The sequence below is a fragment of the Punica granatum genome, chromosome 7, assembly GCF_007655135.1.
Source record: "Punica granatum isolate Tunisia-2019 chromosome 7, ASM765513v2, whole genome shotgun sequence".
NCBI lineage: Eukaryota > Viridiplantae > Streptophyta > Magnoliopsida > Myrtales > Lythraceae > Punica > Punica granatum.
In genome coordinates, this window is record NC_045133.1 from 8,357,525 (window position 1) to 8,382,689 (window position 25,165).

At 35.0% G+C, this 25,165-nt stretch overlaps 2 protein-coding genes across 3 annotated transcripts; both read right to left on the reverse strand.

The window, feature by feature from the left end:
• Nucleotides 1-3,435: 3,435 nt before the first annotated feature.
• Nucleotides 3,436-8,332, reverse strand: LOC116214052. 2 transcript variants are annotated; one of them, XM_031549291.1, is made up of 3 exons: nucleotides 8,023-8,332; nucleotides 6,807-6,939; nucleotides 3,436-6,439 (listed from the first exon to the last, which is right to left on the reverse strand). In XM_031549291.1, exon 3 carries the CDS (start codon nucleotides 6,376-6,378, stop codon nucleotides 3,997-3,999), a length of 2,382 nt encoding a protein of 793 aa, XP_031405151.1. In that variant the 5' UTR covers nucleotides 6,379-6,439; nucleotides 6,807-6,939; nucleotides 8,023-8,332; the 3' UTR covers nucleotides 3,436-3,996. The 2 variants fall into 2 exon arrangements, with proteins under 2 accessions (XP_031405151.1, XP_031405152.1); XM_031549292.1 differs by lacking the exon at nucleotides 6,807-6,939.
• A 12,215-nt stretch (nucleotides 8,333-20,547) lies between these two features.
• On the reverse strand, nucleotides 20,548-25,149 carry LOC116214372 (bifunctional 3-dehydroquinate dehydratase/shikimate dehydrogenase, chloroplastic-like). Its single transcript, XM_031549788.1, has 11 exons — nucleotides 25,109-25,149; nucleotides 24,209-24,416; nucleotides 23,902-24,051; nucleotides 23,384-23,602; nucleotides 22,396-22,745; nucleotides 22,144-22,207; nucleotides 21,906-22,011; nucleotides 21,673-21,816; nucleotides 21,378-21,526; nucleotides 20,986-21,148; nucleotides 20,548-20,847 (listed from the first exon to the last, which is right to left on the reverse strand). The coding sequence occupies exons 1-11, from the start codon at nucleotides 25,147-25,149 to the stop codon at nucleotides 20,804-20,806; spliced, it is 1,638 nt and encodes a 545-aa protein (XP_031405648.1). The 3' UTR covers nucleotides 20,548-20,803.
• Between the last annotated feature and the right edge of the window lie 16 nt (nucleotides 25,150-25,165).

Consider the following 25,165-nt stretch of genomic DNA (forward strand, 5'->3'; position numbering starts at 1 on the left):
ACTTTAACCCCACCACCGAGGTCGCCGACACCCACAAAAGACGTTGGAAATCTCGAGAGTGGGGTCAGGTTGCCGATTGGTGGCCCTAGTGCCTCAATCAGTCGAGATCTCAAACTCAAGATCCCGATTGATTCAGGGGTTGGAGTTACAAATCGGCGATCCCGACCCCACCTCCACGGTCGATGGCATCCTCTTGGTGCAAATGATCTCGGTGGTGGGATCGGTGTTGCTGATCGGCGGCCCAAACCCCTTCCCCTTTTCTTTCGAACTTTAGGACCAAATTGAAAAAGTTGAAAGTTTGAGGGTAATAATGACAAAAAGAAAAAGTTGGGGACCAAAAAGTGACGAAAACACTAACAGTGAGATCCTTATGTTTTATGAAGTAAACCGAGTTGTCTTTCGAAAAATTACGGGATTCAATTTGTCTCAAGTTCAAACCACAATGGAATTTTTGTACTTTCCCCTTAAAAAAATAAGGCAGCCACAACATTACTCAAAGTAATTTTGATAGGAATTTTTTTCTAGATAAAAGTTGGGTGAAATTTCTCTTTTTTAGAAATAATTGATCCAATTGTAATGTCTGAATTGTTTATTCCGATGGTTCGATCGAATATTATATACGTTATTCGGGTTAGATCTAAAATAATAACAAAGACAATAAATTATGAGAGTGGATCCCAATGGCTCAGTCAAATTACCTACTTTTGTATTGGACGTAATAATACTAATAAATAAGAAAATTGAATAAATAATAAATGAATAAAAGAAAACTGCAAGTCGGGAAGTCCCCCCACTTGCCGGCAGGTTTCAAAATGGGACCTGCTTTCGTACATGGGACCTGTTTTCGCTTCTTGTAAGATTTGCAAAATTTACGATCGTATTATACCCAATATTTTGGTTTGTAGCATTTCTAGGATGAAAACTTATGAAGGAAAATTGCGTACTCTAACAAACTTGACAAATTGTTTATACATCTGTCTTAAGTTCAATGATGAGCGCTTCTTTTTTTAATTATCAAGTTCTATGCACTGGTGTGAAAGAAAATGAAAGCTAACTAAAGGGTACGAAAAATTCCGCTATTGAAAATTGATTTAAGAACTTATTAATTTCAGCTGGAGCATGTACCACTGCAGCGCCCCTATCTCGTGGATAAGCACATTTTCAAATTTCCATGGAGCTAACAAGAGAGTTTATCAAAAGGTCCAGTTGCAATCATCTTAAGGTTTTGGGCTCGCTTGATTTTGGTTTGACCATTATTTCTTCACAATTTCGGGGATAACTAGGCGTATATGCGTATGTATGGCAAGGTAAACAATGTCCCATTTCCACGAACTTCCATTCCAATAACGATGAAATCTTTGTGAATGGAATTTTGCTTTTGGACGATAAAGATTGCTTAATGAGTCTGCTATTTTTTTTTCTTTTTTTTTCCCTTTTCCGGTCGTATTAAAGGCCCGTGATCTAATACATGAATATGAAATAAAGCGAAATAAAATGAGACAAGCCCCACTAATGAGGATTGAGCCCAATACTTCATACTTCACCGTCCTTAATTGTATCCTTATTTTAAATGAGTAGTCAATAAATAATTAAATAAATAAATTATATTGTATTTAGTAATGTTAAAATTTTGGGTAAATTGCACTGATAATCCAAAAAGTTTTACAAATATTTCAATATGGTGTAAAATTTTTTTTTTGCTACTTGATGGTACAAAATGTTTCAAAATTGTTTCAATATAGTACAAACCGTCATCTCGCCATTAATGTCGTCAAGCCGTCCTTTACAAGATCTGTAAATTTTACACCATCATGTAACTTACGTAAAATATTTTCTACTATTAAGTTACAACTTCAAAACATTTTGCACAATCATGTAACGTCCTACAAAAGCCAGTTTTGCACCATCAGCGTCAGCTTAACAGCGTCAATGGCGAGATGACAGTTTGTACTATACTGAAACAACTTTGAAACATTTTGTACCATCAAGTAAAAAAAAAACTTTTAGTACCATATTGAAACATTTATAAAAATTTTTGGATCACCAATGCAATTTACCCTAAAATTTTAGATAATACTTTCTGTGATAGAGGGTAATTATTTTAATGGGTTAATTGCATAGATCCAAAAGATTTTATGAATGTTTCAAGTTGGTTCAAAATATTTTTTTAGTAACTTATTAGTACAAAAATTGAAATGAGTTACATTCCGTCAATTGTCCCTGACACTGTTAATATTTTGCTAACGTGACGCGTCCTATGTGTCACTTTTATTACGTGAAACCAATCATAATGCGTTACGTTATTTAAGAGAAAATAATATTTGAAAAAAGTCCAATAAAAATACAAAAAAATAAAAATAAAATTAATTTTTTTAAAAAAACTTTTAAAATTTTAAAAATTTTAAAAAAACTTTTAAAAAATTCTAAAAATAATTTTTAAAACTTTTAAAAATAATTTTAAACTTTTAAATTTTAATTTTAAAATAATTTAAATATTAAATTTAAAACTAATTTTTAAAATTATTTTTAAAACATTTAAAAATAAAAAAATATTTTAATTTTTTTAAAATATTTTTAATATTTTTAATTTTTTGTAAATTTTTACTATTTTTTGTATTTTTATTATTTTATGTATTTTTATTGAACTTTTTCAAATTTTATTTTCTCTTAAATGACGTAACACATTGTGAATGATTATACGTAACAAAAGTGACACATAGGACGCGCCACGTCAGCAAAATGTTAACGGCGTCCAGGACAATTGACAAAATGTACTATATTGAAACGATTTTGAAATTTTTTATACCAACAAATTATCAAAAAAACATTTTGGACCAACTTGAAATATTCATAAAACCTCTTGAACAACCGGTACAATTTACCTTTATTTTTATAGATGATCGTGATGATTTTGAAATCTTCCAGTACCAAATACTAGCTTTGGGAGAAAGATCAGTCCCAAGGTCTAGAGCCACTTTAACATCAACACAAAAGGCCCCAAGCCTCAGCTCCTATGCTATTGGGGTACTCCTAGTTGTAGCAGAGCTCCAGATCCACCCGACTGCAGTTTGATTTCCCTCCAGAAGATATCCCGACATTTGAATCGTCGGACCAGCCGTTGGCAGGGCTTATTTTATCATCCAAGAGCAATGCAAAGTAGGCTAGTCGAGATCTCTAAGGAGGCAATGGATGCAACCAATAAACAGAGGCCTAGCTGTGAAATACGCTCATTTTTGAAAGATTTTTGAAAGATTATTTCTCCAGCTTCCAGAAATAGCTGATATTCCAGAAAATTTTCGTCGTACCAGCAAGGACAAATCCCAGCTTCTTCTGGGACCTGAGCACCCTTTCATGATGCGAAATTCAAAAAAAAAGAAAAGCACAATTGAGGGCACAAGAGTATGAGAAAATAGGGATTGAGCCAGAAAAGAGCTCTAGAGGAATACGAGAATAGCATCTTCTTCACACGAACAGCCCTCCGCATTAAAGACATAACCCGAGAAAATGATCCAAAAATGACAATTCCCACCAGTATACTCCTAACACCGACGTCAACATAACCTACAGATTAATATGACGAGCTTATGTGTTTAGTCACCTCGGGTTACAGTCAGGTTACCAACGAAATTAGATAGACAGGTGAAATGTCCATAGGAAAAACGTAAGACAGCATTAACAATTTGGACAACCCTTCATCTAACTGGGATACAAATCATGTTAGGAACTTACTGGTAACTACTTTGCTTGGATAACAAAACAGCTCCACTTTGGCTCGGTGGTATCCTCCAGAACACGAATAATGCTGACTTTGTCCTGCACAGAACACTCTGGTACCTTAATTTCTCAGATTTCACCTGCTCTGTAATGGTAGTGAAAATTCCGAGTGTTTGCAGATCCATCAGAGAAGGAACAACGTCCTTCAAATGAAAACACACATTCTCATAAGATCAGCTTTAAGTGGGTCCTTTCCAGAAAACCAAATGAATAGCGGTATATTCATTTATTTTGCTGTAGGACTCTAGGGGACCTCCTCAAAGTTGAGATGTCCTGTCGAGGACCTTTCCTCTGCTTGACCGGTGTATTGAGCTTACTACCAGAAGCAGAGCTATCTATATCCTTTTGAGCTTCCTCCATGTTGCTCGACTGGACTTCATTTGGAGCAGAATCAGTCGTCTGAGGTAATTTGCTAGATCCCCGAGGAGATCTTCTAAGCAGCGACTGCTCTCTTTCAAGATTGCTCTTTCTGGTTTTCTTGGGGGAGCTGATCTTCTCTGAACCTACTGGGGGCTGAGCCCCATCTTCGGTGGCACTTGCGCTAGAACCTCCAGCATACGAGTGGTTGCTCTCCATCAAATTTTCAGCACTGGGTGCTGTGATTTCCAACGGAAGAGCTGCAGGGTCAAGCTCAAAGGACCCTTCAGGAACACCTTTTCTTTCCCTTCCGGTCATTCTAAATGAAGGAATACGATGGGAAAACCTGTACAACTCATGGCGAGATATTTGAAAAGAATTGTCATCTACTCGCTGAAACAAGCTCACGAAACCTTTCACTTTCACCAGATAAGCAACAGTGATACCTCTCCCCTCGACGAAGTCCGAGAGTACCTCAACAAACTCGTACTTGAAAGGGACATGCTTCTCAGGCTCAGAGCTCCACTTAATATCCCAGTTCATGAAGAGGGCCCACGTCTCTCCTTTTCCAGGGTACACCATGAAAGTCCCTCTCTTGGTCCCCTTCAAGCAGATTATCCGATGCGAGAACATGAGACGATCTTCGGTCTCTAAAGTATCTCCATAACTGTATCTACCACAGGCAACTGGCAAATCCCTGTCGCACCAGTTGACCTCATCTTGGTCTTTCTCATCTGGGTCTGCCTCAAACCAAGTAATCTTTAGCTTAAACCCAGGAGAGAATACTTTCTTCACCCGTGCGTAATATCTCGGCATACCTTCGGCTGTATCATAAATAGCCCACACTTGATTGACAGCAAAACAGCCTTCCTGCTTATGTTTCTCAAAGTCATTGAACTCAGCGTCAGGACACTCCAGGCATCCCACCTCATTGACATCTGATGGGGAACCACTATTGGGCTCAGTCGATTTCTCATCATTCTTGTCTCCTGCAGCAACTGAACTGTCAACTTTTTTCTGTGTACTATTTTCATCTTCTCCAGCATCTGAAGACTTCGACTTCTTTGGAGTAACCAAATAATCACCATCACCATAATTTCCGTCTTCATTATAAGAAACTTGCTGTTTTTGCCTCATCGATCTTCTGGTGGAGTGTAGATTGGGAACGACATTTGATTGACCAGGGTTACCTCCATTCTCAAAATTCACCTTGCCACTTACCTTCTCGGAAGTTTTCCCAAAATCATCTGGACAATGATTCCTTCCTCTTTTCCGGGTATCTGCTCTCACATCACCTGTATCTTCTACTTTCATAGCATTAGCTTTGGGTATTTTACCTCCATCATCCTTTCCAGTCCCCTCAGTTACATTCCTGCTGACACCCCTTTGGGTTTCTGAACTGCCACCATTATCAGCAGTTCCTTTGAACTTCGATAGGAACTCCTGAAATCGGTCTTTAGGTAATGGATCTGAAGGATTCCCAGTGCCCTTCTGTGAGGTCACTTTAGTGGAACCACCATTTGAAGCATCCTTAGCAGCAACTGGCCCTCTTTGAAATCTCTCTGCAGCTCCTGTTCCTAGTGGACACTCATAGGCTATGAACGGTTGCCTGCAACTCTGACATCGCAGAGGTTTCTCAAGGTATGTCTTGTAGTACTGGTACTTCACCTGACAGGAGGGGCACATTGTCCAGAAAGTCTCCTCTCCTTCCCTTCGAACACCATTAATATCTGAAAAATGTGAATTGGAAGTATTCTCAGAATTTTTAGATGTCCCATTATGTTTTACTACAGAAGAGTTCTCCTTCGACTGACGAGGAGGAAGCTTCTGTCGATGACCCATGTTTACGGAGCTTCTCAATCTTAAGTCATAAAGAGATTTCTTTCCCTTGTCTCCAAGTACCCTATATGCTTCACCGATCAGCTTGAAAGCAGCCTCAGAGCCTACAAGCTTGTTCTTATCTGGGTGTAGCAGCAATGCCAGCTTCCTGTACTGCTTCTTGATGATGATCTCATCGGCAAATTTCTCGATCTGAAGGATCCCGTACCAGTCTTGCTCAGATCCAAGTCTTTTCTCAGCTGAACAGTGAACCTCACAAACTGTCAGCAACTGAGATATGTTCTCGAGCTCAGGGAATAGACGCTGGGCTCTTTGTGCAAGCCGCAATGCTCCAGAGAAGTCATTTTTTTGCATGCGGATTTCTGCAAGTTGCTTCGCTCTGAAAGCCTCCTCTTTGTTGCACTCCATGTGTGTCAATTGTCACAAACAGTTCTTGCATCCACAATGCATCAATACTCCACAGATCTCTCTGCAGGGTTTCCAGTAAGCAGAATGTTGTCATACATAATTTCCATTAATATGTAGAAAATCTTAACATAGTCTTATCTTGGTATGCATGGACAGCAGGGAACAGTATTAGACCAATCCGCTGCTCTACAATCTTCATCATTACATGCAACTATATAAATATTTTAAGAGCCACCAAATCTCTATGTATTATCTCGTTCTATTATGAATTCACATCCGTCATGTGTCCTAGTCCAGTATATTTAATTCAGAAGATTAACTTTTACCTATTCCGGATCATTCTTCATCACCGTATATCCCCTTATACTCTACAGAAAACTGCCTATATTTGAAAGCTAATAAACAACTGAAAATCTTAAATCATATACCTCTGCTTAGTGGACTGTAAGCAGAGATAGACAGGGATAAGCACAGGTAGGACACGCGGTGAAGCTCCAAAAGTTACAGGCAACAACACTGGTTTCACATATAGCAGATCCAGCAATCCAGCAGTTAAAGGCACTGAAAATATGGTCAACAGACAACTTAGAATCCAAAAAAAAAGAAAAAAAAAAACACACACACACACACAGAGTAATCAAGCCATGAAAGCTACTGAAAACGTGGAAGACTGACAAGGTATGCACCCTTATACCATATAGATAGTCCAATACATACAAGAACTAGAGTTACCGTATAATGAAAAAGATATGGAACTGTAAGAAGCCAGTAGAGAGACCATGTGGTGTCAAGTTCCTTGATGTTGTCTGGTTCAAGAAACATTTCAAGATTTTTTTCTTGGACCAATAACGAGCACAACGTATCTTGTGCTGAATTCTAGAAACCATTAACAATTATGAAATGATGAAGCTCGCATTTGTTTTCTGAAAGAAAGAGGAGTAAAAAAAAAAAAAAACTGATAAAAGAGAGAGCTGCAGAATTCCCATAACCAAGCTGAAAACATGAACGAAACTATGTAACCGGTTTTGTGGCAAAACAGCACCAACCACATGCTTTTGACCTTCTATCAAAGACACTGGGAAACAAAAACTCATAATAAGCTTCTTTCTAACTTTTACCAAAGAAGGTCCAAAGCCATTGGAAAAGGTTAGATTATGTGGCCAAATGCTATATGCTGGCCTCTCTGTCCAATGCTATGATGAATCAAATTTGACTCATCACAGCGCCTCTTGCATTCCTTTTGCCGCTTCTTTTTCTTTAGGGCCCATCCGTGTCATCCATATAGGTGCGGCTGCACACTCCACCGGCACCGGACCAAGGCCGAACCATATAATGACTTTTCTTTTTACGCCTGAACATATTTACAAAATAGTAGCAAACACTACCAATTTCCATCTCATCTCATTTGCTCCCAGACACAAAACTTATCAGAAACCCAACACAGTCCAGACATCCATCCACAGTTCAAACTTCCAGCAAAGCAACCCGCATTTCAGGGCCCGAGCGAAAGCCGGGCAGCGAGAAAAACGCAATTGCAGCTGAATCCAACTAGCTATCAACAATTACAAACATGTATGAGGCGAAATTAAGGCCGAACAGTTACATGCGGGTGTCCGATCTGGAAAAGGGTCCCAATTGACTTACCGATAAGAAAACCCTAGACGCAGAAGCAGCTCATCGTAGGCACCAGAGACCGTCCTGGCAGTGGCAGTGAGACTTCACAGTGGAGTGGAGAGGGAGAGGGAGAGAGCAGCATAGCGGGAAGAGGCGAATTTTTTGGGGGGAATCGAAAGGGTAGAGGGAGAGAGAGAGAGGGGAGAGGTCCCTGAGTTTCTCTGAAATTGGGGTTTTCTCCCACAAGGACAGAGTCGGCCTTTTGAATTTGTGCAATTTCTACCCCTACAATATTGTTTTTTAAACCCTGTCTTGAGAGGAAATTCAAAAATTCACCTCTCTAGAACACTCTTTCTGTCCTCTGAAAATTTCATTTTTAGTGCCACTTTCATTTTGATGGTCTGCTTCTAGGGTTTCTTGTGGAGTTTCATGATCATGGGGAACATTAGGGTTAGAGGTGATTTGGTTGTATCGAGCCCGGCCCAATTCGTGGCCGAACTTTGTTCTCTTCTTATCGTTTCAAAACTGACTGTAAGCTTATAAGTTTCGTGAATGAGTTCGGCCCGATTCGTTGTAATGGGCCGAACTTTGCTTTCTTCTGTCGTCTCGAAACTGGCTGTGAGCTTACAAGTATTGTGAATGAAATGTGATAAGATGCCGATGCACCTAGTATGAGATGGCCATGCAATATTGGTTCTACTTGCAGCAATGCTATGGTCACAATTAGCGTGCAATAGTGGCGGTAATTTTGATCATGAAATCGCAAAGTTATAAATTTCCTCTCAAATTTATAGCGAATTTTTACTTTATTGCAAAAAATTAAACGTCTCATGTTTGTTTTGGATCTATCGTATTAGCTTACGACTTTAAACCTTGCCAGTGCACGAACGATAGCAAGTGGTAGATTGAGTAGTATCATTTCCACAAAAATTATCCTATAATTCTGCTAACTATTGAAATTATCACAATTCAATCTGAAGTCAAACAATCAAGTTTTTAAATCCTCAATCTATATATCTATATTTCTTGAAAAACTCTTAAATGATCCTACCTTACATTTACGTGGTGATGAATAACCAATAAAAGTTCTTTAATGAAAAATAATAATGGCAATTATCTAAGTGATTAGTACTATTTTTCATATTTTATGCAATTTAATTAGTTCTTCCTCATTGTTTAGTAAAAAATTGGTATTTCCTCATACTATAGGATCACCTAAGAATTTCTCATGATTCTCATACTAGAAAAACTCCTTAGTGGTGTAATTTTTAATTTCCAAAGTACTCTCACCAAATATTTAGAATTAATAGCAATTATCGGATTGGAAATATCATAGTAATTTTTGAAGAAAAAATGTTCATATTCTCTCCACCATTATCTCCTCTATCGGTATTTCTCTCTCTTCATGAATGCCTATAAAAAAAGAATGCCATTCTCCTTTTCTTTTTCTTTTAAATTTTATACCTTTTCTTTTACTCTATATACTAGTTTTTAATCTCGGAGATTGCTCTAATTTATTTACATATAGCAGTTATTCACAATTTTTAAAGATGAATTTACTTATTATGAGTGGCAAGAATTTTCAATAGCTAGTTCTGAAATTGCCCATCACGACGAATAACGGTCATTAGGCCCAATTTAATTAACCTTCATTAAAAATTTAATAGGAGCAAAGATATCTCAAATTTGACGTATTAGACCTTTCTAGAAGTTTCTTTTTTAATACACGTGATGAGAGACATTTTCTAGAAGTTTCTTCATCACGCATTCAAAAATATAAAACGAAACTCTCACGTCTCTCGCGATGCCACATCATCATTGTCGGCCCATTTTGGTCGATACCTTTAAATTTCAAGATTATCTTACAATGTATACATGTAATACCCGGGGTTAAAAGTCAAATCAAGGGGGTATGATACCAATTAATGGGCAAGACCTTGGCTTGCGAGCCTTGGAATCGTAATTGAGCCCCCGAACTTGGACTTCAGTTCACGGACCGAACTAATTCCCTAGGAGGTTTTGTAGCATGACCCCTCTAGAGGAGAAACTATAGGTGGCTTACCGCCCTTTACTCTGTGACACCCATGGCAAATTTCTCACCTACAGAACACGGGATAAATTTTAAATATAGAAGTGAAATTTTGAATTTTTACATACTTATAAATATATGTTTTGCGCATTCGACATTTCGCTCAATTTTTTTACAAATTGATTATATTTTGACATTGCAAATTATTTTAATAATTTATTTGTTAAAGTAATATTTTATTTAAGATTAGTTTGAAGTTTGCTTTCTGTCAACACTTTCCAAGCGTCAATTTTCCCTTAGAGCTCAGTCAAGTCATGCTTTCTCATTGTGACAACCAAGCAGCTTTACGTATTGCACCAAATCGTATTTCATGAACGGATCAAGCATATTTAGATCGATTATCATTTTATCAAGGACCACATATTATCGGGCACTATTTTCACCACTCATATATCGACGCATTAATAGTTGACAGATCTGTTCACAAAAGCCCTCGATCGTAATTGTTTTCATTTACTCCTTCGCAAGTTGGGAATTCGAAATACTCGTTCTCTAATTAGAAGGGAAGTATTATGAGATATGACATGACTTCCAGGATATTTTCATATATTTCCCGAAATTTATTGCATTAGAATCTTCTTATATATTAGGATACTCTGAAATATTCGTTCGTATAGTTTATATAGTATTCTTTTATTCATATTTACACAATTAGCATCTTGTATATGTATAGGGTTAACGCATCAATGAAAAGTATCGTCTCCCGTTCATTCAATTCTCATCTTTTCTCACCTCATTATCAAATGTTCACCGCCTAACTTTTGCTCCCATTAAGAATCTTCCGTTTCACCATTTCTGCCATTTCATGGTTTCGGCCAAAACATATATTATAGAGCGAGAGTGCTTTACTGGGCTAGGAGAGATACTATGGAAAATTGGAAATCGATTAATCTTTGATGTCCCGGGGTCGGATGAACGATACATGTGTGAGTAATCTATTCCTAAACTAGCGTATTTATTATTATTATTGTATTTTCTAGAACTGCATTGTTATGGTTATGTCGATGTTACAGATTATGTATATATTTTATACGGTCGACTATGATATGATTTGTAGTTATTCACTAGGCGTCAAACACACCCCAAACAAATTCTCAGTGTTGTTTTACAGGTCGATAGATGGTGGAAAAGAAGTATTTATACGGATTTTCAGTTATTCAATCGAATTTGTATTTATCCAAATTTTCTGAATCTGTGTCGAAAATCTTAGATTATAAAAATATTATATGTGTGAATTTTATCGTATTTATCGAATTTTATTGAAAAAGTTTCGGGATGTTACATATTTGATATAGTGGCAACTCCATAACCAAACATCGAGTCTCAAGCTCGTGCCTAACATCTTAAAAGTCGTTCGCCCCCTGACATTGCAAATATGATTTTAGTTTTACATTCAGTCTATGTATAATCAAACATATTTTTTATTCACAGAAAATTATCAATCGATTCTAAATTAAGTTTAAGATTAATTTGACATACTTAGTAATTATTATATTAAGAAATGTAACTTTTATTTGAAATATTTTATTATTTAATTTGCATTAAAATGGATTAATTATTGATATATTTCAATTTTGTTAATTATAATATGAGCCAAACAATGAATTATTTTATAATAAAATATTTTAGTTTTAATTTGTTATTTATCGCCATCTAAATCGAAATTTGTTTTAATTTTCATTCTTTAATTTTTAATTTTAAATTAAAATTTTTATTTGAAATTTTATGACCTAAAAGTTGATGAATGAAAAGCCATATTGTAGTTTTTATTTGAATTAGCATATTGTAATAAATGCTTCAACTATTTTATATTAAACTAGTCCGTTTACCCGTGCATTTTATATAATATAAATTAGAAATATGATAACTTGATAGCTTGTAGCAACTTTATTTAATAGTTCAATGAGACTACTTAGATTTTCAAGAAACGGGGACTTGAGAAAATATAAAATCATTTAATAAGGTCTATCTATATATTAATAAGGGATGTAAATTGGAGATTAACCACAAACTGAGGGATTGTTTTTGGAAGCTCTTCATTGTTCGAATTTGAGACTTTTAGAAACTCCGCATCACTCAAATGGAGGCTTTCGCGAGAGTACTTTAAATTACTATATATATATTAGATAATAATTCTATTACACTAGTGTTCTGATCCATGCGTTGTAATGATTGTTTTTAAATAATATTCATAACTTTTAAAAGCGAATTTACTTTTTAAGTAGAATCAAAGCTTTCAAGCGACAACTTTTCTTTTAAATTTTCTTTTAAGGATTAAGGGATTTAACTATTTGTAATGCCATATATAATTGCATTTGTTGCACCTGAATATGCGTAAATATTTGTATTTACAATAAATGCTTTTTTCTATCTTTTGAGTGCTATTGAAACTTAATTTTTTGTCTTTTTAATTGCATTAACTCAAGAGCATTTATTGCTCTAGAAGTGAATTTTACTTATATATATACTAGTATTCCGACCCGCGCATTACACGGATTTATTTCATGGATAATTACACTGGTGGTCCAAAAAGTTTTTTTTGCTACTTGATGGTATAAAATGTTTCAAAAGTGTAACATGATAGTACAAACCGTTATCTCACTATTGACGTCATCATCTCGCCATTGACATGGGTGGACCTTTAAGTTAATTAAAGAAATATTTTATACCATTATGTTATATCTGTAAAACATTTTGGACCATGAAGTGACAACTTCAAAAGAGTTTGAACCATCATGTAACGTTCCACCAACTTCTAAAAACATATCAGAGCCACGTGTCGGCCACGTTTTGGTCACGTCAGCTTCGCTTGACGGTGTCAATGATGAGATAACGGTTTGTACTATCATGTTACACTTTTGAAACATTTTGTATCATTAAATAGCAAAAAAAACTTTTTGGACCAACTTGATACATTAGTGAAACTTTTTGGACCACCAGTGTAATTATCCCTTTATTTTAATAGAATTATTTGTAACTTTTAAAAGCAAATTTATTTTTAAGTAGAGTTAAAACTTTCAAGGGATAACTGAATATTTTGAATTACAAACCTAATAGAATAGTGCAAGTTTTCTGGCAATTTTCCTATTTAATTACATATATTGATTTAATCATTAATATTATCCAGAGTCAATCACAAATAAGAAGTACAAATATTCCAATTTAATTTTACAAATATTTTTGACAATATTATATTGTTAAATCCTTACTTCCATATTTTTTTTTTTACTTTTTATGCGACCTTGATTCGTAGAATTAGAGTCTGTATTATATATTTTTATGAAATCAGTGTTATCAGAACCGGACCGGATGATGAACCGGAAGGGGTACGGGGTCATGGGTTTATGGGTCCAACCGGGGGTTCGATGGGTCGGACCGCTCGTTTATTTAAAATAAAATAAATATTCATATTATTAAAAAAATTATGATAATTAAGATAAAAGTATGATGATTTTAAAGAAATATAACAATAGTATAAGAAAGTATCTATATTTAATATTTCTTACTTCAAAATAAATATTTTATTTTAATAAGTACTTAAAAGTAGAGTTAAAAGAACAAAAAAGTGGTGGTGGCTTGGTTGGTAGTATGCTAATATGAAAAGCAAGAGGTCATGAGTTCAAATCCTTACACAACCAACCAATTTTTACATTAAATAGGAAACCCATAAAAACCCATAGAACCGGCCGATTTAATGAAATTTTACTTAAAACCGGCCGGTTCAATGGATCCGGCGGTTCAAAGCTGCCATTTCGGTTTTTAGGCGAACCGGACCGGACTTGGTGCCGGTTCCCGGTCCGACCGGTCGAACCGGCCGGTCCGGTCCGGTTCTGATAACAATGTATGAAATACTACATATATGTAACTAAGTATTTCATTCAACACATATGGAAAATTATTAATCAAATAAAAACATATGTTGAAGATACCACGTTTAGATATGTAAATTTCATATTGCATATTTTTAAAAATATTGCAATCAAAATCCTTATTTTCACATGATAAATTTGATTTTTATTTATAAGTGATTAATATTACATAAATAATTTATACTTAAATATTTTGAAATTTGAAATGAATTTTCCTATTATATGTTAAAGATATTACATTTAGATATATAAATTTTATTTTGCACATTTTTAAAAAAATTCCAATCAAAATCCCTATTCTGACATGATAAATTTATTTTTATTTATATGTGATTATATTTACGCAACCATTATATCTTTAAGAAGTATTTTAATTTCAGTTTCAGAAATTTATGATTAGTGTTTTTCTATTTTTCAATTACATTAATTTAAGAATGTTTATTGAGTAGCATATATTAATATTACCACTCAAGTAAATTTTAGTTATATAGATGCACACGGATTAAATTAATATTATTGCTTAATTAATGTTATGTTATTTTTTTAGTATGTTCATGGTTTAATTAATGTGATGAGTTCATGAATGTTAACCGTGTAATAAATAAGAGTAATCTATATAAATTATAAAAGTCGGATCAACTCATCAGACGATTCCACGTAGGATGTAGGTAGTCCGTGGTCGAATGACTTTTAGAATTCTCACAAATCATAACACAACAAAGTAACATGCAACTGTTAAGCCACATCATTTAAGAACTCCAAAGGTTGTTTAGTTACAGAAGTAAAAAAGCATATATATATATATATATGTATGTATTATTAAGGTAAAAAAGAAAAACTCATCTTTTGCAGCTATGTTGCCTCATTATAAACACAAAAAAAAAAGGTCTACTCTATGAACTATGATAAGCTTAATGGGCAAGACCTTGGCTTGCGAGCATTGGAATCATAATTGAGGCCCCGGACTTGGACTCGAGTTCACGGACCGAACTAATTCCCTAGGAGGTTTTGTAGCATGACCCCTCTAGAGGAGAAAGTATAGGTGGCTTGCCGCCCTTTATTCTGTGACACCCTAGGCAAATTTTACATCTACAGAACACGGGAGAAATTTTAAATATAGAAGTGAAATTTTGAATTTTTACATACTTATAAATATATGTTTTGCGCATTCGACATTTCGCTCAATTTTGTCACAAATTGATTATATTTTGACATTGCAAATAATTTTAATAATTTATTTGTTAAAGTAATATTTTATTTAAGATTAGTTTGAAGTTTGCTTTCTGTCAACACTTTCCAAGCGTCAATTTTTCCCTTAGAGCTCAGCCAAGTCATGCTTCCTCAATCCTCACATTACGAGACATTGTGACAACCAAGCAGCTTAGCAAATCCTATTTCATGAACGGATCAAGCATTAGAATTCAACCAAGCAGTTTTACATATTGCAGCAAATCCTATTTCATTAACGGATCGAGCATATTTAGATTGATTATCATTTTATCCAGGACCACATATTATCGGGCACTATTTTCACAACTCATATATCGACGCATTAACAGTTGGTAGATCTGTTCACCAAAGCCCTCGATCGTGATTGTTTTCATTTACTACTTCATAAGTTGGAAATTCGGAATACTCATTCTCTAACTAGAAGATGAGTATTATGAGATATGACATGACTTCCAGATATTTCCATATATTTTTCGAGATTTATTGCATTAGAATCGTCTTTTATATTAGGATATTCTGGAATATTCCTTCATATAGTTTATATAGTATCCTTTTATTCATACTTACACGATTAACATCTTGTATATGTATAGGGTTAACGCATCAATGAAAAGTATCGTCTTCCGTTCATTCAATTCTCATCTTTTCTCACCTCATTATCAAATGTTCACCGCCTAACTTTTGCTCCCATTAAGAATCATCCGTTTCACCATTTCTGCCATTTCACGGTTTCGGCCAAAACATATATTATAGAGCGAGAGTGCTTTACTGGGCTAGGAGAGATATTATGGAAAATTGGAAATCGATTAATCTTTGATGTCCTGGGGTCGGATGAACGATACATGTGTGAGTAATCTATTCCTAAACTACTGTATTTATTAATTTATTATTATTATTATTATTGTATTTTTTAGAACTGCATTGTTATGGTCATGTCGATGTTACAGATTATGTATATATTTTATACGGTCGACTATGATATGATTTGTGGTTATTCACTGGGCGTCAAGCACACCCCCAAACAAATTCTCGGTGTTGTTTTACAGGTCGATATATGGTGAAAAATATGTATTTATACGGATTTTCAGTTATTCAATCGATATTTATCGAAATTTTCTGAATCTGTGTCGAAAATCTTAGATTATAAAAAAATTATATGTGTGAATTTTATCGTATTTATCGAATTTTATTGAAAAAGTTTTGGGATGTTACATATTTGGTATAGTGGCAACTCCATAACCAAACATCAAGTCTCAAGCTCGTGCCTAACATCTTAAAAGTCGTTCGCCCCCTGACATTGCAAATATGATTTTAGTTTTACATTCAATCTATGTATAATCAAACATATTTTTTATTCACAGAAAATTATCAATCGATTCTAAATTAAGTTTAAGATTAATTTGAAATACTTAGTAATTATTATATTAAGAAATGTAACTTTTATTTGAAATATTTTACTATTTAATTTGCATTAAAATGGATTAATTATTGATATATTTCAATTTTTTAATTATAATATGAGCCAAACAATGAATTATTTTATAATAAAATATTTTAGTTTTAATTTGTTATTTATCGCCATCTAAATCAAAATTTGTTTTAATTTTCATTCTTCAATTTTTAATTTTAACTTAAAATTTTTATTTGAAATTTTATGACCTAAAAGTCGATGAATGATAAGCCATATTGTAGTTTTTATTTGAATTAGCATATTGTAATAAATGCTTTAACTATTTTATATTAAACTAGTCCGTTTACCCGTGCATTTCGTAGGGCTTTATATTTTTTTAAATTTTAATAAATATTTTATATAATATAAATTAGAAATATAATAACTTGATAGCTTGTAGCAACTTTATTTAATTGTTCAATGAGACTACTTAGATTTTCAAGAAACGTAGACTTGAGAAAACATAAAATCATTTAATTGCATTAACTCAAGAGCATTTATTGCTCTAGAAGTGAATTTTAATATACTAGTATTTTGACTCGCGCGTTACACGAATTTACTTTTAATAGAATTATTTGTAACTTTTAAAAGCAAATTTATTTTTAAGTAGAATCAAAACTTTCAAGGGATAACTGAATATTTTGAATTACAAACCTAATAGAATAGTGCAAGTTTTCTGGCAATTTTCCTATTTAATTGCATATATTGATTTAATCGTTAATATTATCCAGATTCAATCACAAATAAGAAGTACAAATATTCCAATTTAATTTTGTAAATATTTTTGAAAATATTATATTGTTAAATCCTTACTTACATAAATTATTATTATTTTTTTACTTTTTATGCGACCTTGATTTGTAGAATTAGAGTCTGTATTATATATTTTTGTGAAATCCTACATATATGTAACTAAGTATTTCAACACTTATGGAAAATTATTAATCAAATAAAAACATATGTTGAAGATATCACGTTTAGATATATAAATTTCATATTGCATACTTTTTAAAATATTGCAATCAAAATCCTTATTTTCACATGATAAATTTGATTTTTATTTATAAGTGATTAATATTACATAAATAATTTATACTTAAATATTCGGAAATTTGAAATTAATTTTCCTATTATATGTTAAAGATATTATGTTTAGATATATAAATTTTATTTTGCACATTTTTAAAAAAATTCCAGTCAAAATCCCTATTCTGACATGATAAATTTATTATTTATTTATACGTGATTATATTTACGTAACCATTATATCTTTAAGAAGTATTTTAATTTTAATTTCAGAAATTTATGATTATTTTTTTCCTATTTTTCAGTTACATTAATTTAAGAATATTTATTGAGTAGAATATATTACCACTCAAGTAAATTTTAGTTACATAGATGCACACGGATTAAATTAATATTATTTCTTAATTAATGTTATGTTAATTTTTTAGTATGTTCATGGTTTAATTAATGTGATGAGTTCATGAATGTTAACCGTGTAATAAATAAGAGTAATCTATATAAATTATAAAAGTCGGATCAACTCGTCAGACGATTCCACTTAGGATGTAGGTAGTCCGTGGTCGAATGACTTTTAGAATTCCCACAAATCATAACGCGACAAAGTAACATGCAACTGTCAAGCCACATCATTCAAGAACTCCAAAGGTTGTTTAGTTACATATGTAAAAAAGTCATATATATATATATGTATGTATTATTAAGGTAAAAAAGAAAAACTCATCTGCAATATTGCCTCATTATATATATATATATATATATATATAAGGGTCTACTCTATGAACTATGATAAGCTCAATTTTTGTGAATCGCATCGATTTCATGAGAAAATTAAATAAATTTGAACAAAGATATGATTAGTAAGGAATAAATTCTAAATCAAATATGCAAATATTAAAAAATTAAAAATTAATCCTTATGGACAAATCTTAATTTTGAAAGAACTTTTATATTATTGTGGACACTGATTTGTTAATATGTCCAACAAATCAAGCCTATGCATAGCTCTGGCCTTTCATCTACTTTAATTAATGTCGTGAATGGTCGGGCGATGGGAAGTTGAGGATTTGGCCAATAGAGCAACGATAATAATCCTTCCAGTTCGTCTTGAAATTATATAATATATATATAGATTGGGCAAAGATCCGAGATGGTCAAATTGTTCAACTCAGCCGCGAAGAACATATTGTTTCTGATTGGTAGCGGTAGGATGCATGGCCAATCCAAACTATAAGCTAACATGTGACTGTATTCAATCTCTTAAAATTACTTAATTTCATCTTATTTGGTCAATGAAGAATCTACCTTTACTCTTGCACTCGTGTCTCGTATTGATGCAAATATGAGATTCTCTTTGTCTACACCTACTCTCACGTGTAGCGTGGTTAAGTTTGGAGTTGAATACGCATGATCTCCTAGTATTGGCCAAGAACAGTATTTGAGTCCACACTATTTGTGTACGGGGGATGCGATGAGTGAAGATATCCAGCCACAGTGGCCGAGTGTACGTCATGTGTAGTTAAGAAGAGAATTGCAGAGGAAAAGGATTTAGTAGAATGGAACAAGTAGTCAATTCGGAACTATGAAATTTCAAATTGATTTCGTCAACGTTACTTCTATTTATTTTGCTTTTCCTATATCTTTATATAAGATTTCATCATCCCTCTTTCCATTCACTTTACTTTTGGCTGTGATCCGCCGCCATTGACCCATTGGCATGGGCGAGATCGCCGGGGGCCTATGGGAGGTGGTTGGACCAAACTTCCAACGACGCCTTCCCTATCAAATCTTATAAATGAAGAAAAATAACTTCCAATTCTTTTTTTTCTTCTCTCGCAAAATAAGGTGCTTTTAATAACAAAATAGTGTATGACTCTACTTTATTATTAAAAATTTTATAATAATGGATTAGAAAAATATGCGAGAAATTTATTATTAAATTGAAGATAAAAATTTTAAAAAATAATGATTGTGTTGAAGGAAAAGTAATGATTAGTCGGAAAGAATTTAATTTTAAAAAATTAATTGTAATAATGGTTAAGGAAAAGTATGTGAAAAAATTTATAATTAAATTGAAAAACAAGATAAAAAAATAATTATTATGTTATTAAATTATGAAAAAGTAAAGTGAAGTTAAATAAAATATAATTTATTCCATAAAACAAACTAAAGGTATTCTCATTTTATTGACTCGGACTAATCTCATCCGAACAAATTCTTTAAGTTCTTTTAACTTTCATTTTCTGCGTAGTGCAGATGGCGCACTCACACACTAGCTAGAGCTCCTTTTTTTTTTTAATGAAAATTTTCTTCTATGCTGTATTTACCACATTAAGACTCTGTATTAAAGTGGGCAGTCTTTGGACTTCTAGTGACACTAGATACTAAGCAGTGTTACACGTGATACATATCAAACTCATGTAATTTATCACAGAAGAATTAAACGAATAGAGTACTTTGTTTTCATCTTTCTGTGCAAGTGTGGTATTCGATAATATCAATAATAATGTGAAATAAAATAACATTTCAGGAAAACAAAAGGGGATGTTGGAGTTAACATACAATAGAGGAGAGAGAATGAAAGAAAATGAGACAAAAAAGGGAGTGGAGAAAGTTGGGAGTAGTTTTTTCTTTGATTTTACCAATAAAATCTCATTTTAGTGAATAAAATAAATTAGAATATATCAAGCATGGATAATTATAAAAATTGAATGTTAAGCTTGAAGGATCTTTCTTCTTTTATAATAGTACAGATGATACCATTATTCGTCGTGGCTCCACACGATGTTACCGAATGTAAGGACTCGTTCAGGCTACGAGTTGTGAAGGTACTCTAGGCGTCTATTGTATGACATTGTAATATAATCGCCCCATAAATATATAAATATTGGTGATGGCAGAGATATTAGACATTTTTCATTAGTCCATCGCACTTCATGGCAAGTGAAATGAAGGAGTGAATGATTTTCAAAAATTAAAACAAGAAGCCTATTTAGAAATTTTATTTCGGTAGTAAAACCCAAAGCAGGGGAGCGTAATGCAGCAATAGCAAATCTTATCTGATTATAACTTAGCAGACTTTATCTTTATATGACTACTCAAAAATTTCTGTTCCTAACCTTCTTGAGTGAGATCGAGTTGATCAATGTTTTATGCGTGCTTCATCATGACCATCCTGAACAACTCTTCCGGCGCTGACAACAGAAGAGCACGCATCAGAAGAAAAGCCGGCCAGCCAATAAACCAAGTAGAAGCTACTGCTTAACCAATTGATGACGGAGGAGAAAGTTAGTCGTTGAATCGGGAGTTTCAGTTGACAGTCTGTATGTTACCTGGCAATCCCGTGAAATTTTTGTACTGCTCAAAGCCCTGTCGGATCAGCATCTCGGTTCCATACACGATGAAGGCTCCCGACTCTCTGGCTTCTCTGAGGAGCCTGGTGTCTTTTGGTGTGTAGACGGCATCAAAAACTAGGCAGTAATTTTTCAAAGCTTGCTGCAGCATTAGAGAAATGAAAATCTGATTAGCCCATACATGTTTCGGTTGACATGTAAAGGAACTTAGGAGACAAGATAGGACTTTTGAAGTCATTTCTCAGTATCCGCACCTGTAGTAAAGATCTTATCTAGAAAATGTGAACATGCTTTCTATCGTTCTAAGTATGGCGAAACTAATGACAGAAATTCGTGACTGTCTCATTCGGGCAATCAAAGAGGAAGCATACTTTGGGTATAGGGGTCTGATCGATCTTTGGCGTCATGCCAACAGAGGTAGCATTGGCAAGAACCATCTCGTCTTCAGGGTGGAAACTGGCGACTTCATCAAGAGTCATAGCTTGTCCGCCGACCTTATCAGCAAGTTCCTTGGCTTGTTCTGCAATAATAACACAATTTTCATTGTCATCCAAACATACATATATATATATATATATATCCATTATGACCAAACTGTCTTCAATTAAACAGCAGCATATATCCTTTGCAGAAGAAGCTGTTAACAAGAAGCAGCTTTGGACATACCCAGTGGACGATTGGCAACAACAATCCGAGCACCCTTTTGGGCAGCTCCATGGGCAAGTGCCTTGCCAGCTCCTCCAGCTCCGAGGACGACAAACAATTTACCTGCCAAGGGCGAGCCCACTGCGGGAGTCGCACCATTTAGCTCTGTAACATGTCAAACATTGAATTAACGCGATGATTATGGCAGAGCAGCAGTATAAATTAGAAAATACCTTAAGAGACAAGAAAACAACCTCGCAGTCCATCCTCGATGGCAGAGATAGCACCGATATAGTCTGTGTTGAAAGCAGCCAGCGTCCCATCAGGTCTCCTCACGATGTTATTAATAGCACCAATTTTCTGTTGTGAATTGGCAAGGAGAAATTAGAATTTAATGCAATTAGAAAGAACGAAATTTGTAGCCAAGGAAACACAGAAATGAAAGGTTAGTCCACAGATTACCGACTAAGTCATCAAAAGATTGAAAATCACCTTGGCAATGGGGTCAATCTCGTCCATGCATTTAAGTGCAACTTCCTTGTGAGGGATCCCGCAACTGCACGAAAGGACACAGAGGCAGCGGCTTAAGATGAGCAAAACACAAGAGTTAACCAATAAAACTTAAAGTTAATGCCACAATTGATGTAAAGGAATGAAACTTTTGGAAAAAAACCTATTGACATATGAATGAAATCGGGCCTTTTTCTATAGCAATTTCATACACATGAATGTATGAATCTGTACCTGCATCCGGCAACAAAGTCTGCAGCCGAATATGTCTCGAAAAACTTCTTGACATCATCCACCAAAAGGTGCACATAGACTGCATTGAGACCAGCCGATTTGAATGCAGCATTAAACAGAAGAGGGCTCTTGCTGTGGCCCACGGGCTTGCTGATGACGCCGTACACTTTGGTGTCTGGTCTTATGAGTCGGAAGTTATAGAGATCCAACAAATCCTTTGCCAGAGGTTGACCCGGAGCTGATATAGCACTGGCCTCGAGGGCACCGTAAGTGAGAAATGCGCCAAACTTTGGGCTGAGTATCCGGGAAATAAGACCCCTCTCTCCCATAGAAATTCCTATTGTTGGAATCTGCATAAACATGGCACAAATGAGTCACTGTGATGAATAATCATATGTTGTAAAAGAAGACACCTACTACTAGCACATCAAGGATCCCACGCAACATGGATCATTCATAAATAACACTGCTTAATAAGGGATGGTATCTGAGGACTGAAACCGGTGGATTACTCCCTAACTTTTCTTATTTCTGGACGGATTCTGTACATGTATATGCAGACACCAACACAAACATATCGCATATGCAGCAGCTAAGCTAAAAGCATCAGCATGGGAGAACAAATGTGGATGTGCAACCATGGCCCAATGGGTCGACGAGGCTTTCCCAGAAGAACATAATCACAGATCCAGAATAAATGGAATAAGTTCAAGAAAAAAACATCTTCAGAGCAAGAAAAGACCTTTTTTTTTCGGTTACAAATGAGATCTAAGGTCTAGGTAAATAGGCGAGGGAGTGCGCCACTGACCAATTTTATGGGTTTATTTGCAGATTTGTTTTTCGAAGAACCAGTCTAATATATTCTTGGTCGGAACCATCCAACTGAGTGGTCCATCGCATTTGTTACCAACAGAACCGGCAAGCGAACATCATTCATGGGTTTCCTGATATATGTTAATATGCACTAATTTTATGGATAAAAAGCAACCTGAGATTGGACCATCATTTGGAAAACCCGTGCACAGTCCGTAATGTCCAAAGCGGTCGTTGCTACCTTGACGATATCAGCCCCAGAAGCTTGTATCATAGCTACAAGCTTCCCAATGGCTTCAGAGGAAGGAGTTTCGTGGAAATTGTGGGAGGAGACTATGACTTTGAAGTTCTCTGGCTTCTTTACGCGAATGGAATTAATGAACTCATAAGCAACCTGAAAAGTTCGATTATATTCAATCATTTGCATACAGCTAGGTGGATTCAAACCAGCGAGGGAAGCAATCATAGGGAACCGATATACAGGTAAAATATAAAGTATAGAGGACTATATCTCTTTAAACACCAGATCTTTGATGACAAGCCCTGTTACCCAGTTATCAGTTTCTTTGGAAAGCCAGAAAAAAGTTATTTAAAAACTCGAAAAATTTTCTTCAATACCATCCTTTTCTGACTCATGGGAGAACACGATCGAAAGAGACTAATCCACAGTCAAACCATTGAAGAGTCAGTCACCTCAAGCTCGATATCAACGTAGCTGGCGCCAAGGTGCATTGCCAAACGTAGAGCATCTTGTCTCTTGTTCTCGTCTCCGTCATACTGACCACCTTCCCGGAGTGGTCTGAAGATACATCCAAAAACAACATCCCCACGATTGAAGTCAAGCTATTGAAATTAAGTAAGGGACAGACTAGTAGAAAGGGGTGAATTGCTGCCCGGTGGAAATAAAGATTTCAGCAAACTGAGCAAACTACTTCAGACACAAGCGTATTTCTCGAGTTTGTTACGACAAATCGCTAAATCTATGTAGTCCAGTGCCAACCTCGTATGATGCTTTTGCTAACTTGGAAGACAATTTGAATATCAGATACTGCAAGCTGAAAAATTCGGCAGAGTCGGGCTCTTCTTCGGGGTATTGGAGACTCTTCCCTTTGTTGGAAGGGTTGACTTTGTAATTCTGCTCCCTCTCCCTCTTCCTCTTGCTCTTCGATGGCGATCCGAACTTGCTTTGACTCCGGATATCGTACGCCCTGACCTTAATGCCCCCAATAACGTCTTACTAGGCACGTCTTTTAATAGAGGAAATAAACGATAATTTCAAATCATAGAATTCCTTGTATAGATGCTGTATTTAATTGTATTAATTATATTTATTTCTTTCCTGAAATAGATGCTGTATTTAATTGTATTTATTTCTTTCCTGAAACATATCATGTACATGCTATATATATTTCAATACAGTTTACCTCTAACAGTAAGTTGAGGTTTCAGCCACAATTCTACAATCTTAGATGGTATCAGAGCGGGTTACGTTATCGCGCACACATGTGGGCTCACATCACGCCAAGTCTAGTTTCGAAGTAGCCAAAGTACGTCTTATCTTAGTCCGGCTCAAGTGTGGCCTTATTATCAATTATCCCCCCTCCTTTCGCCCGAGATGTAAGAAAAAGTCCATCTCGTGGTTAAGTCCCGAGCACGGAAGTCCAATCCCGGCTCGTAGTCAGTTCTTGAGGGCGGGTGTTCAAGTCCACGTGGCACGTGTAGGTGAAGCATCAAAGCCACACGTTGTCATATGAGGGCGGGTGTTGAGAGTTAAGTCCCACATCGAAAATATAAAAGGAATTTCATAAGTTTATAAGATATTGTGTACCACAACCTATCAGCTCGAGCTTTTGGGTTGGAGATGGGCCCAATCGCTTGTAGGCCCAAATGGGAATTTTACATGGTATCAAAGCCAACGATCGAGTAATCTATACAGTTCATATCGATCAGACCAACC

Bases quoted from the DNA above. Each gene is read 5' to 3' on its own strand.
- LOC116214052 (XM_031549292.1), bottom strand. From the start codon at position 6,378: ATGGAGTGCAACAAAGAGGAGGCTTTCAGAGCGAAGCAACTTGCAGAA.
- LOC116214372 (XM_031549788.1), bottom strand. From the start codon at position 25,149: ATGAACTGTATAGATTACTCGATCGTTGGCTTTGATACCAT. The intron at 23,603-23,901 runs GTGACTGACTCT...CGAACTTTTCAG, and splicing joins ACGTTGATATCGAGCTTGAG to GTTGCTTATGAGTTCATTAA. The intron at 21,817-21,905 runs GTTGTTTTCTTG...GACATGTTACAG, and splicing joins CATCGAGGATGGACTGCGAG to AGCTAAATGGTGCGACTCCC.